This window comes from Eptesicus fuscus, chromosome 12 (assembly GCF_027574615.1).
Source record: "Eptesicus fuscus isolate TK198812 chromosome 12, DD_ASM_mEF_20220401, whole genome shotgun sequence".
Lineage (NCBI taxonomy): Eukaryota > Metazoa > Chordata > Mammalia > Chiroptera > Vespertilionidae > Eptesicus > Eptesicus fuscus.
Window position 1 is genome coordinate 37,111,695 of NC_072484.1, and position 14,099 is coordinate 37,125,793.

The 14,099-nt window shown below is 56.7% G+C and overlaps 1 protein-coding gene across 1 annotated transcript in view; it reads left to right on the forward strand.

Annotated features, from left to right (window-relative positions):
- SRC (SRC proto-oncogene, non-receptor tyrosine kinase) overlaps positions 1–14,099 on the forward strand; it is a 52,439-nt gene that overhangs the window by 26,295 nt on the left and 12,045 nt on the right. Inside the window, exons 3-5 of the mRNA XM_008149638.3 lie at positions 5,127–5,292; positions 6,298–6,558; positions 8,272–8,371. Coding sequence (XP_008147860.1) covers positions 6,306–6,558; positions 8,272–8,371 — 353 coding nt within the window. The 5' untranslated portion in view covers positions 5,127–5,292; positions 6,298–6,305. The remainder of the gene's footprint in view (positions 1–5,126; positions 5,293–6,297; positions 6,559–8,271; positions 8,372–14,099) is intronic.

Below are 14,099 nucleotides of genomic sequence, written 5' to 3' on the forward strand. Positions count from 1 at the left end.
ATGGTGATACTCATCTTCCCTTTTCTAATTCCATTTTATTCTTTCCATTTCTTTTTCTTAGCTCATTGCATTGGCAAGTATCTTAGAGGAAGGTTGAATTGTGGACATGCTTGTCTTTCCTGAACTCTTCCCCTGTGAAATAGCTTTTGTAGGCCTGGGCTCCTACTCAGCTCCACCAGACAACCCTTCCAGGGCCAGGCACAAGGCTTGACTCGGAGTAGAAATTTTGGAAGGCTTTGCTTAATTGTAAGGGTGATTAGAAAAGAGAGCAAGGGTCTAACATGTAATGATCATAATAGCTAATATTCACTGAGCACTTCTTAGGTACCAGGCACTTTACAAGTATTATCTCATGTTTTCCCCACAACATGCCCAGTTACCTAGGAACAATTACCCTGATTCCCATTTTTGGTAAGGGGTAAACAGAGGCCCCCTTGAGGCTGAATGGCTAGGAAGTGGCAATCTGGCATCGGAACCTGGTGTTCTGGGTCCAGGCCTGTATTTTTGACTCCTCCATATTGCTTCTTCCTCCCTGGAGGGTGCAGAGATCTGGATGGTGAGTCAGAGGCTGATGGGGTGGTGGGGTGCCTGGGGCAGTGGGGTTGTCAGCACAGAGGCTGGGCCAGCTCTGCTGCACTCACGTGTGTGGCTTTTGGCAAAGTTCTGGCTTTTCTGAACCTTAGTTCCATCTGTAAAGTGGGTACAGTAATAGTCCCTCCTTCATTGTGCTGTTAGGATGATTATCAACAGCTTATGAGGATCTCAGCTCTGTACTTAGGCCCTGCCACCTAACTCCTGCTTCCTTTGCATTGCTCCTCTTATTGCCTATAACGATCAAAACAACATTGTGTGCTGTTAATCAAACACTTATTTTGTGCCCTTCACATGGACTCTCTCACTTCATTCTCAGATGTTAGGTTTCTTATTGTTCCCATCCTATATAATAAAAGGCTAATATGCAAGTTGTCCCCTCAATCAGGAGTTCGACTGGGGGCAGGGCCAACCCGCCAACTGTCCTGCCCCCGATCGGCCCCCCCTCCCTGATTGGGGGTGGGGCCGGCTGGCCAACCTCCCCCTGGCGGGCCCATCCCTATCGGCCCTGATCGGAGCAGGCCAGCTAGACCCCACCTGTACACGAATTTGTGCACCGGGTCTCTAGTCTATATATAAAAAAGCCTAAGCGACCGAACAACTGAATGACCAAATGACCGGTCGACAGGTCGCTATGACATGCACTGACCACCAGGGGGCAGACACTCAATGCAGGAGCTGCCCCTGGTGGTCAGTGCGCTCCCACAGTGGGAGCACCGCTCAGCTGACTGACAGGCGTGCCAGATGCTGGGCTCATGGCTGGCGAGTGCAGCTGCGGTGGCACGAGCCTCTCCTGCCTCAGGGGCAGTGCTACGGAGCAACAGTAGCAGCAGGTGCAGTGGGGCCGGGATGAGCGGGAGTGGTGTGGTGCCCAGCCTGGGCTCGGGCTCCTTCCCGGCCGCCTGGCCTGCAGCTTCATGCACTACTACACCCCCTGAGGGATCCCAGATTGCGCGCGGGCGCGGGCCAGGCTGAGGGACCCTACCAGTGCACGAATCCATGCACTGGGCCTCTAAGTTTTAAAGATAAGGAAACTGAGAGGTGAAGTAACTTGTCCAAGGAGATTTAGCTAGTAAGGCAGGATTTGAACCCAGGTCTGACTGAGTCCTTATTCTCAACTCCTAAGCTCCTGGCCTCCCCACCACCCTTAGAAGGCGGTGGAGATGGTATTCTTCAGAGTTGGGAAAGAAGGAGTGGGTATGTCACGACTGAACACCAGTTTTTTTCTGGACTCTCCTGGATGTTGTGAGCATTTGTGTACCTAAAGGGGGGTGGGGCACAGCCTATGCATAAGCCGGAGGTGAGAGCCAGTGTGCTCCCTCTGCAGGGTCTGTGGGTGAGGGTGACAGCACCAACTCTGTGCACATGTCTGTGTGGTTTATAGGGATGCCTCGGCTGGGAGGCGGGTGCCCTGGCCAGGATGACGGCCTGGCCTGAGGGGATGGAGATAGGGTGGGAAGAGGATGCCTGTGAGAGAGATGGGAGGGAGGATGGGAAACCAGCCCTGACAGTGACATGGGGCGGGGCAGCCTTAGGGGGAGATGCCAGGTCAGGTTGAGCTTGAAGTGCTGGGGGCACTGAGCCGGGCCGCCGTCGGGCCTCTCTCACGGGTGCGATAGCTCAGGCCCTCTGTCTGGAGCCTGTGGTCGGGAGCGGCTCCCCAGAGGAAAGGGGCCACCTTCCTCTGGGAACCTCAGGCACCCCAGCTCAGAGCCCTGTCCACTTCCCCGTGCTATTTCTGCCTTGGCGTGTGTACGTGGTGGGCGAGATGTGGGGGTGGGGAGGGGGTTGGCCATTCTCAAATGGGCAAGTCATGGTGACTTGGTGTTTGGGCCCCGAAACGGGGTCCTGCCTGGAGAAAGGAGACTGAGGCCAAGAGGGCCGTCCCTCCGAGGTCACAAGCATGGCGGCAGCCCTGCAGGGACTAGACCCCCCCCTAAACGTGCCTGTCCTTCCTCAAGCGCACTCTGCTTTGTAAGGAGCCCGACACTCCCAGCTCTCTCTAGCAGTGGGGCTGGACTGACTTCCCCGCTCCCGGCCCCGTCTGCCAAGGTGTCTGGCTGTTTGGTGAGAGAGAGGTCCCGAGGGCGAGAGGTGGGTCCCATGAGCTCCTCCACCCTGAGCAGGCCCGGATTGCTGCCTGCCTGCTGTGTTTTCCTACCCCCACTTCTTTCCATTCTCACCCGCATGGTGTGACCTCAGGCAAGTTCCTCAACCTCTCTGTGCCTCAGTTTCCTCATCAGTAAAATAGGGGCACTGTTAGCATCTACCTCCTAGATCAGTGATGGGCAACCTTTTGAGCTTGGTGTGTCAAACTTCGCCAAAAAACTGAGCATAACTCGGGTAGTGTGTCACTTTGAGGAAAAAACATTATTTCGCAAATGTTTCATCCTCAGCATGCGGCCACCTCAGCGGCCGCGTGTCATCAGAAATGGCTACACGTGTCAGTGCTGACACGCGTGTCATAGGTTCGCCATCACTGTCCTAGATTATCACGGGGATTCGATGAGTCAGTACTTGCCACGTGCTTAGTTCAGGGCCCCGTACAAAGTCCAGGCTCTGGGAGGGTTTGAATATCGCAGAATGATACTTGGTCTCTACATGAAATTGCAGGAACAAAGCAGGATGCAAACCACATGTCGGTGCTCTCCAGTCTTTTGTCTATTCTGCAGATATTCCCAGAGCACCTTGTAGGAGCCAGGCCTCCTGGTCACCGGGGATACGGAGATGGATCCGCCCTGGTCCTGCCTGCAGGGAGATATGGTCCAGGGCGCCACGTGGATCCCAGTTTACAGTCCTACAGTCACACGATGCCAGAAGGAAACGTGTGCTCCATGCACTCCCCTCACTGATTCTCCCAGCAGCCCCATGATGTGGTTCCTTTATTATACCCAGTTGACAGAGGAGGAAACTGAGGCACAGGGTTTGCAAGGGTGGTAGGGCTTGGATTCAAACACAGGTAGTCTAATCCAGGACTCTGGCTCTTAACCTCGACCTGCCTCCTGTCCACAAATATATATATTTACTTGTATAATTAGAATCAACCACAAGGACCAAAAACCCCCACAAAAGTCCAAACCCCAGAAACCACCAAACACTGCAGTCAGAGGCCCTGAGCCACCTTGGCCTATTCTTGAAGGCTGGCTTATGCTGTTTTGAGTGCCCCAGTGGGGAGTGTAAGACTTAGGGCCACGAGCTATCTCTTTTCCTTTGCCCCCTCCCAAGAGGGCACACACATCCTCTTGGTGCTTGGAAGATCCTCCAGGGTCCAGCGCTGGCTCTCCCTCTCACTCCACAGCACATTAGCCAAGTACCCTATCTCCTGTTCTTGGTTACCTCCCGTGACAGGAGGCTCACTTTTCATCATTCAGTTCATTGTAAAGGAAGTTTGGGATCTTAGAAAGTTCTTCATTTAAAAACTTTTAAAAAATATATTTTTACAATTTTTATTTCCTCTCAAAGTGCCACAAACAAGTGCTCTGTTAGGGCATGCCGTCTCTGAGGCAGGACCTGGCCAGTTCATCTCTTTGTCCTGCTGTAGTGACTAACAGACAGCCTCCTGCACAGTTGGTGCTGTGAATGCTGGACCAGGGAGCAAGTGGGTTGGAGGTTTGGTGGTTGGGGCTCAGCCTCCATTGAGCCTGGGAATGTGGGTAATCAGGTCATTGGGTCCCAGGGGATACTGACTATATGAGTGCTGATGGGCACCATGACCTCAGTGGATTGGGTTGCCATAGAAATTGGCCATTTCTGTCCCCAGGCCCATTGGTCCCTCAGGAGGCCCTGGTGATCCTTTGGGCTATTAAGCAGGTCTCCCTAGGGCCTCCCCAGCCCCACATTCTCTGAGCTGGAGGGACCCCAGGGAGCATGCAGGCCACACCTCCATTGTGCAGCAGAGCAGGCTGAGGCCCAGAGGGTGGAGGGACCGGCTGAGGTTCACATAGGGAGTGGGGTCACAGAGCTGGGCTCAGCTCTCAGGGCTCACAGGCTTGCCTGAGGCCCCAAGCAATTAAAGGGACTGCTCTCCATCCATAGGTTCCCAGAGGGAATTCTGGACTAATTCCAGGGCCTGCAGCATGCCCTGGAGAACAGTCGGAACCACCTGGCAGGTGTGTCCAGAGTCACACAGATCAGCGAGAGCTGATGTGCAGGGTGACCTGCTGTGTTGCCAGCACTCTGGCTTGCCTCGCTCAGTTACCTCCATGACCCAACCATTTCCAGATGGAGAAACGGGGCACAGAGAGGAGTTAAGTCGCTTACCTGAGGTCATGCAACTGATTAGGGACAGAGCCAGGACCTCAGCTGCGGAGTCTGGCTCTAGGGCCCACTCCTTACCACCGTGCCCTGCCCAGCATCGTTCTCGCTCAGAAAAGGCTTTGGGAGGCTAGAAGGAAAGTTCAGGTTTGGGAAGCTCATAGCTTTGTCTCCCAGAGGCAGAGCTGATAGATCATGACCCACCGTCACAGTCATGGTGATCTCTCTTCTGCTTGCCCCCTCACCGCAGCCCTGAGAGTTTGCTTTATCCCTGTTTGCAGATGAGGATGCTGAGGCCCGGAGAGGGGAAGTGACTTGCTTAAGGTCACAGAGTGGGAAGAGGTGAAGCAGGGCCTTTAGTCTGCGACCCCTGACTCCACACCTGGTGTTTGCTGAGACCCCAGGCTGCTTCCCAGGTCCTCTGGGACAGCCCCTGCCTTCCACCAGGTGAGGTGATGACCCATCAGGACTGCCAAGATGAGGGAGCAGGGAGGGGTGGCCATGATGGTAGGGAGACCCTGGTGGGAGTGGGGGCCAGCCAGGACCTGAGAATGGGAAAGTGGGAGGCAAAAGGGTATGGCAGGGCAATGGGCATCACTGGGAAGTTTTGACCTGCCCGATTTCTGGCTCAGAAACTTCTTTCATTCTGCTGTTTATTGAGCACCTGCTGTGTGCCACACTGTGCTAGGTACTGGGAGCATAGCAGTGAACTGGACAGACTAAAGTCCATGACAATAATAATAATATAATCACACAAATACAAATTAAGTGATTACTGGGCCACATGTTACCAAGGAGAGGCACAAAAGTCACATGAACTTAGAACAGTGAAAGAATTTGAGGAACGTTTCCTAGGGAAGTGACTTATGAACTGAGAACTGAGGGAGGTCTGAGTTACCCTGGTGAAGTGGTCAGAGAAGAGCATTTAGGCAGAGGGAACAGCATGTGCAAAGGCCCTGTGGCTGGGGTGAGCTCCCAGCCATCTCTCCTTCTTTCAGCTGCCTGAGTTGATTGCAACTTTTAGCACCTTTCCCCCTGGATCAGACAATTGCAGTCAGTCATGTATTCACTCAGCAAACCCTCAATGAGCCCCCTCCTATGTGCTGAGTGCCTGGGGCGTAGACATGACTCAGGTACTGTCCCTGCCCACGAGGGACAGAAGCAGTGACTCAGGAGAATGTGGAAGAGGTTAGGGCTTCTGATTATGAGGTTTCTTCTGTGCTTGATCCTGTACCAAGGAAGCCCTTTCTGGGTGACATCATCATTCCCATTTTACAGATGAAGATATGGAGCCTCTGCAAGGCTGACTTACCCAAAGAGGCTAGTACCCCTCTTGGGCCTCAGATTCCCCATCTGTAGAATGGGTTAGGGTGGAGGCTGTCTAAGGGGCCCAGACAGCCCTGCCTGTTCCCAGGGTCCCTCCTTCACTCCAGGGTCCTCTCTCTTCTCCAGCCGGGACCATGGGCAGCAACAAGAGCAAGCCCAAGGATGCCAGCCAGCGGCGCCGCAGCCTGGAGCCTGCTGAGAACGCCCATGGTGGCGGCGGCGGGGGTGCCTTCCCCACCTCACAGACCCCCAGCAAGCCGGCCTCCGCTGATGGCCACCGTGGCCCCAACACGGCCTTCTCCCCTGCCGCCGCTGAGCCCAAGCTGTTTGGAGGCTTCAACTCCTCGGACACGGTCACCTCCCCGCAGAGGGCGGGGCCGCTGGCTGGTCAGTGGACCTGGGGGCATATGTTCCAGGATGGCTCTGCCCTTCCTGGCCGGGCCAGGCTGCTCTGCCAGAGGGCTGTGTGTCCTGGGGCAGCGACACCCCCTCTCTGGGCTGCTGTTTCTTTTGCTCACGAAAGGGGAAGTGTCTGTGGGTTAACTGGCCTTGGGGACTCCTGGGAGTTTCCTGGAGGCTGTGGGTGGGAAGTGTGGTGCACGATCCATCAGATGCAGAGCATAAAGGGGTCTAAAGACAGAGGACTGTAGGGGGAAACTAAGGCCCAGAGGGTCAGGGTGCTGCTCAGGGCAGCATGGAGACCAAGTCTGGGGCTTTGCTCTTTGCTCTGGTCAGCCCAGAGATGGGTCGGGATAGGTGGCTGGTGTGTGGTCAAGGGGCCAGGCCGGTTGGGAGGAAAAAAATCAAAGCTCCTCTTCCAAGACCCTCTGATGCTGAGATGCGCCCCTGCGCCCTCTGCTGGCTCTTTGGGGTATAACAGCCAAGACAGGGATGCTTGAGACAGATGTGGTCCTGAGAGACACATGACACTCTCAAGCACTTGTACTCTCACCCAACACACTCACACGGAGCCCTACACGCATGGTTTCACAACGAGTCAGCACCTCATTCAGAGAAATCATTCAAAGACATGTGCATGTGCTCAGCTGGAGACGCCATCATAGACACACACACCTCACGCATAGAGCACACATGGATGTGCACTCCCCAGGCACAGACACCCCCCCAGTGCAGGTGTACACAAATATACGCACACATACAAATAACCTCCTGCTCCCAGATGAAGACACACACGTGTAGTCAAAGCCCTTCTAAGACACACACGGACACAGACACAGACTTAAACGAATTTACAGATACCCACAGACTCACGGAGGCACAAGTGTACACACATGCAGTGAGAACACAAAAGCACACAGAGACACACGGACACTCATGGACTCCTCAGGCACAGACACACGTCCAAGTGAGACCGACAGACCCACATGCACACCCGTTCATTTGTTCAAGAAATATTGGTGGCACCTCTACTGTGTGCTAGGATTCTTCTGGCCTGGGGACCCCGCAGTGTGTAATGCAGACATCATCCCCGCAGGGGAGGGAAACAAAGCCAGATGTGTAAACCGTGTGGCATGTTAGAAGGTGGTAATGGGTGAGAAGTTCAGAAGGGGCAGGGAGGCATTTTGGAGGATGGAGGGATAGAGGTTGTAATTAAAATGGGGGACAGAGAGGGCCTCTTTGAGGGGACAGTTACCTGCCACCAAGCTCTCCCCAGACACATAGAACCCGGAGAGAGAAATAGAGCCACCTCCCCTGGTGCAATTCCCTTCATTCACTGGTTCATTCATCCCACAGTTAGCTGTTTCTTGAGCACCTACTATGTGTCAGGCTCAGGAACAAAACGAAGATGCCTGTTAGTAGGGGCTTCTGGTTCTATGGAGAAGATAGACACCAAACAAATGCCTAGCACCACCCGGAGCCCGTGGGACACAGGCACGAAGAGATGCGTGCCTTCTGCACGCCCTCACAGGGGTGCCCAGGCCCGTGGACACAGATCTGAATGTGACCATGACTCTGGGCTGGGCTCTGATGGCATGTGGGAGACCAACCTCCACGCCCCCGGGGTACGGGGCCCTTTTGTCCACACCTCTCCCTGTCCGTGGCCCCTACCGTGCTGATGCGCCCCGACCCTCTCTGCAGGTGGGGTGACCACCTTTGTGGCCCTCTACGACTATGAGTCCCGGACAGAGACTGATCTATCCTTCAAGAAAGGGGAGCGGCTGCAGATTGTCAACAACACGTGAGTGCCTCCCCTCCCTGTCGTCCTTGGGCATCCCATCCCTTGGGCCCGGCTTTGGGCCAGAACCACGTCTGAGCATCCCAGGCTCAGAGGGCAGCATGTTGGGCAGCAGGCAGAGCTGAGCGCCGAGGTGTGAAGGCCCAGGAGACCGTCCTGGGGCCTGTGGGAGTGATAATGAGGCAAGTGGTGGTGGTTGGGGCTCCGGGAGGGCCCCTGGGACAGAGGTCTGGGTTCAGTAACTTGTCAACAGGGCACAGTACCCCCGATCCCCAGATCCCAGACTCTGCAAGGGGCCATGTGGTCATGGCAGAACTGGGCCCAGGACCCAGGACTCCGGACTACAAAAAGCAGGGCTGAACCCTGGAGGCCATGCCCACAGAGGTGCCCCCATTAGTGGCCTAGGGCTGGAGGGCCCGGGGCAGCCGGATAAGTCAGCGGGTCCCACTGTAAGGGGAGGAGCCCGCCTTGGGAGGGGTGGGGCACCCATATTGGGCACACAGTGGGAGAAGGTCAGCACTGGGCATGTGGATGAGATGATAGCATAGGGTGTGGAGGGCAGGACTCCCTGGTGGATGTCTGGTTTACCTCCAGGGACTCCATCCTTGGGGTAGGCTATCCTAGAGCCAAGCTGGCCTGTGGGGGCCCATGCCAGATGCTGGGGCCTCTGTGGACAGGGGAGCATGGAGGAAAGAACCAGTGAAGGGTGGATGGGGCCCCAGCCATGGGGTGGGGTCCTCCTCCTTCTGTCCCCTCCTTTTCTTTCCCTGCCTAGAGTGCAGTGGGAGTGAGGTGCTACCCCTGTACTGGGGCGAGCTGTGCAGCCTTAGGGCCCAGGGAGGGCGGTGGAGGGCTTCAGGGTGGGCTTGGGATGGTTTGCTCACTCGGGAGTGCTGACAGGGCAGGCAGAGACCACCTGCTGCATTGCTGCCCCTCCCCCTGCAGCCTGGGACCTCCTCCCCCCGCCCCCCCATTCCTGGCCCGCACTTGCTTCCCCCAGCCCTCTCTCAGCTTCTCCCTCTCTCTGCTTCTTTCTCGCTGGCCCTTAGGAGGAAGGTGGATGTCAGGTGTGTACACACTTCGTGGGCGGGCTGGGTGGGGGTGCTGGGCTGGTGGGGTGGGGCTGCTGTCTGCATGTGGCTGTGTCCCTGCCTGTGGTCTCTGGCTCCCTTGGCTGCCGGCTTCCAGCTCCCCAGCGTGTGTCCTCACCCCCGGCCAGTTTGACCAGGTCCCGACCTCAACCCCAGGCTGAGAATGGGGAGAGTCCTCCCATCACCCCTGCCACTCTCCACCACCCCTCCTCCCACCCACCCTCCTAACTCACCCACTCCTCATTCTGATCCATCCGCCCACATTGAGTGCCAGCTGCAGGCATGGCTCCGCGCTGGGCCCATTGAGGCCTGGGTGGAGAAGGCCTTGTCCACGCCTTCCTGGAGCCAGAAGGTAGCCAGGAGCTGGCCCAGGCCAGGCAGTGGCAGGCAGAGGATGGTCAGCCCGGGCAATTGGGCTTCTGCTGTGTGTCCCCCTCTGGTGGTGACCACAGGGCCTGGGAGGCTCAAGGTCTTTGGAGGGAGAAGAGTGACATCGAGTGGCAGGTGGAGGTGGTGGGAGGCAGTCCCTCTCAGAGGGGGGGCAGCGCTGGAGGGAGCTGTGGAAGGGCAAGAAGGTCCCAGGGACAGGATCGAAGTGATCCCTGAGTGTCCTCGAAGGCCTGGCTAAGGAGATTGGCTATCTCCACCCTCTTCGAGTGTGTCTTGCTTGTCCATGCCTCCCTGCCCTTGTGCATGCTGTTCCTTCTGCCTGAAATGCCCTTTGTCCCATCTCTGCCTGGCAAACTCCTATTCATCCCTCAAGATCCAGCCGAAGACTGCCTTCTCTGAGAGGCAAGAGGGAGAAGAGGTGCCAGGTGCCGGGCCAGGCATTTTAAACCCACGTCCTCAAATTTGCTCAGCCGCAGTCCCGCCAGGGCTGTAGTGATGGGGGGAGGGGATGTCTCCATTTTGCAGACGAGGAAACTGAGGCTCAGAGATGTGAAGGCCCTTGCCCAAAGTCACACAGCTACCAGATAGCAAAGCCAGGATGGGAACTTGGGCAGCGGCTCTCTCCCTGACCCAGGATGCTCTCCCTGGGGGAGGGGCTCTCCCAGCTTCCCTCCCCCTTGTGTGTCCAGTGCCTGTGTCACTCCAGTTCTCTCTCGGTTCCAGCTGTTTGTATCTGCCTCCCCCCAAAGTGGGAGCACCTTGAGGGCTGCTCGGGCTCGCCACATTTCTGGGTCCTCCTATCACCTGTTGCTCAGCACGCTGGGGGTCCCCCTCTGGTGCAGGTGGGCCGGATGGATGAACAGCAATGGAACAGCACCGTTTACTGTGCTTCGTGTGTGAGCCAGGTTTCTGTGCTGAGCGCTTTGAGCCGCATTGTTTAATTTACACATCACCACACTCCTGGCAAGTGGAAACTCATATTTGCTCCATTTTGCAGATGAGGAAACTGAGGCCCAGAGAGGGGAAATGACTTGCTCGAGGTCACACAGCTAGCAGTGGCAGAGCTGGGAGGGTAGGCGTGACCCAGGGCCCTTGCTGGGGAGGCGCAGAGGAGCCAGGAGGAGGGAAAGGCGGTGCAGGGAGGATGCAGGCTTAGAGGCTTTGAAGAACCGGCGGCGGGGGCGGGGGAAGGGGGGCACCTCAACCAGCAGCAATGGGAGGGGCACCTCGGGCTGGGTCACAGCTTGAGCAAAGGTGTGGCGGGAGGAGTGGCTCTGGGAACTGATTCTGCATCTTTCACCCCCGAGAGCGGCCCTCGCTCCTGCTTTGTCCACCTCTTCCCTTCCCTTTTCCTGCCTTCTGGCTGGGTTGGGGGAGGCTGTCGGGGAGCTGGCAGTGTTGGAGCCCCATGCATGGGAAGCCCTCGGTGGCACTGAGGTGCCCTGATTGGAGGGTGGGGGTGAATCGAGAGTCCCTCCGCATGCACAGAGCTCAGCCGCTCCTTCGCCTGGGAAGTGTGGTGGTGGCAGAGTCCAGGGCTGGCATCAGAGGAAGAGGAGAGATGAAGGGATCCGAGTTGGGGGCTTATGGGAAGATGGGGTGTTGAGGTCTCATACGCCACCCAGGGACCACCCTACATGTCCTTCCATTGTTATTGCTTAGGGTGCATTGTGTAATCCCCCTGGCCCTGCCCTAAACCCCCACCTCCTCTTATGAGTGAGGAACTTTCTGAATATAACCTGTGGCTGGGCTGGGTGTCGGGGAGATGGAGAGCTTAAGGAGGAGCGCATCTGTGGCTGGGGTTTGGCCAGGGCTGGCTGGGCCGGGGCTTCCCAGCAGGCCCGGAGATCCCGTTCCCCGGATCTTCATGCCACACGGCCTGAGCCCGAGAATCCTGGGCGCTCTGTGGCCCTGGCTCTGAGGAAGCCCCCGGGGGTCTGAGGTCTCACTGTCCCCAGCCCAGCCCTGGTGTCTGAGTCTCCAGGAGTCAGGGCCCCTTTGGGTTGCTCCCTGAACTGCCCCTTTCTCCCGCCCACATTCTAGCGGCTTCTTTGGGGGAGCACTAATCTCTGACACCTGCCCTGGGTACTCCCCACCGTGGGGCAAGGGACACCTTCCTGTCCTCCTTACTCCACCTGCCCTGGCCTCGCCTGCCCTCTCCGATGTGCCGTGTGCCAGGCCTCAGGAAACTTGCCCGGCTGCCCAGTCTCGCCTCGTGGACCAGTATGTAAGCACCCAAATGGGCATAACTTAGGTTCCAAAGCTGCCACAGTCCTGACCCACGTACCAGCCCGGGCAGCACAAAGATTAGGGCCCAAAAAGAGGGTCCTGAGGCTCAGACAGGTGTGGTCAGTAGCCCGAGGTCACACAGCTGGTGAACAGCAGGTGAAATATAAAAGGGTGGCTCAGGGGCTTCTGGTCCATTGCTTCCTCTTCTGGCCACAGGTGGGAAGGTGAGGGATCAGGCGGGGAATGACTTTTTTTTTTTTTTAATCTTTATTGTTGAAAGTATTACATAGGTCCTCCTCTTTCCCCCATAACCCTCTTCCAGCCGCTGCCGTCCTCCCCTGCACCCAGGCCCTCACCACCCCATCGTCTGTCCACGGGGAAATTCTCTTCCTTCTTTCCCTTTTTCCTACCCATCGGATAAGGACTAGGCCCCAGGGAAGGTGCCAGATTCGGCGAATCTGCTCAGCCTGATAGATTAACTCGCTGTTGCTTCTGAGGCTGGGCGTGGGCTGGTGTCCCTGCGGCACTGGGCGGGTCTGGGAAGCTGCGGGGCATCTCCTGTGGGAGCAGCCTCAGGCCCTCGGCACACCTGTGGCAGGTTTGAGTCTCCCGGGCCAGTGGTCGCCACCCGGGGGTCTGCGGATCACAGGTGGTCCGTAAGGTCCGAAAGGTTGGCGACCGCTGTCCCAGACTATAGACGTGGTAAGATGGGGCTTGATGGCTCCCTTTCACAGGTGGGTAAACTGAGGCTCAGATGATACAGAACTAGCTTACTGAAGCTGAAGCTGGCTTGATACTGACTGATTTACATACTTTGCAGCAAGGATGATTCTGTGAAGAAGGAAATAAAAAGTATTATTTGTAGTATCTTTTGTATAGATGAGGAAAAACTAAGACCCAGAGAGGGCAGGGTACTTGCCCAAGGTCACACAGCAAATCCTTATTGGAGATGGACTGAGCTGCTTTGGCTTTAGTTTTAAAAACACATTTTGAGAGTGGGGAGAGGGGCACCACTGAGATAGAAATTCAAATTTTTTTTTTTAGCCAAATCAAGATATTAATAGTTCATGCACACTGAGCACCCCTCGGAGGGATGCATGAGTATCCCCACCCGACAGATGAGGAAACTGAGGCAGGGCCAAGGTCACACAGCCTGTGGCTAACTCTGGTGCTCCAGCTCTCTGACGCCTCTCAACTGGGGCCAGGCTCCAGTCGGACCCTGGGTCCTTTAGTGAGATTGCAAACAGCCACCCTCCCTACCCCTGTGAACTAAAACTCAGAAACGGGACTGGGGACCCAAACTCACTTATGGGCTGATGTCAGGGAGCGAGAGGCTCTGCTGGCCAAAGTCTGGATCATGCCAGCGGGACTGCACCCTCATTGCTTCTGGGTCTCTCCTTGTCGGGCCTCTGGACACACGGTCCACCGACCTTCCCCTCTGAGGTGGAGGCTGGTCAGCTTTCAGACTCTGGTTTGTCAATCTGCCTCGTTTTGTAGCCTGTGACCTAGACCTCAGCCCAGTCCCCTGCCCTCCAGTCCTGCGCCTCCTCTTTCTCCTCTGGGCCTCTGAGGGCCCGGGGAGATGGCAGGTGTCCGGAGGCCTGCTGTGCCTGGCTGCGGGCACTCGGGCCTCTGGCCCTCCCTCTTGCTCTGCCATTGATTTGCGATATGGCTTTGGGCACATCACTGCCCCTCTCTGTGCCGTATTTTCCCTGTTGGTGAAATGCAGCTTTGGACTGGAAGATCGCAGCTGTTCCCTGTGACTTGAGTCCTTGCTTTGTAGCTTTGGGCAAGTCTCGGCCCCTCTCTGTGCCTCAAGTTCCCCAACTCTACAAAGGAAGTGCTGGGTTGCTCCAGCCTGGGTGCTGCGTGTCCTAATGTGGGGGCTGAGGCCTGCCTTCCTCCCGCTCAGGGTGGCCTTGAGGGTCAAATGGGACAGACAAGTGTAGACACCCCTGAGTGGGTGCACAGCAGGGGGTGGATGGAGCCCCTGGGCATCCAAGGGCTTCTTTCCTTGAGGT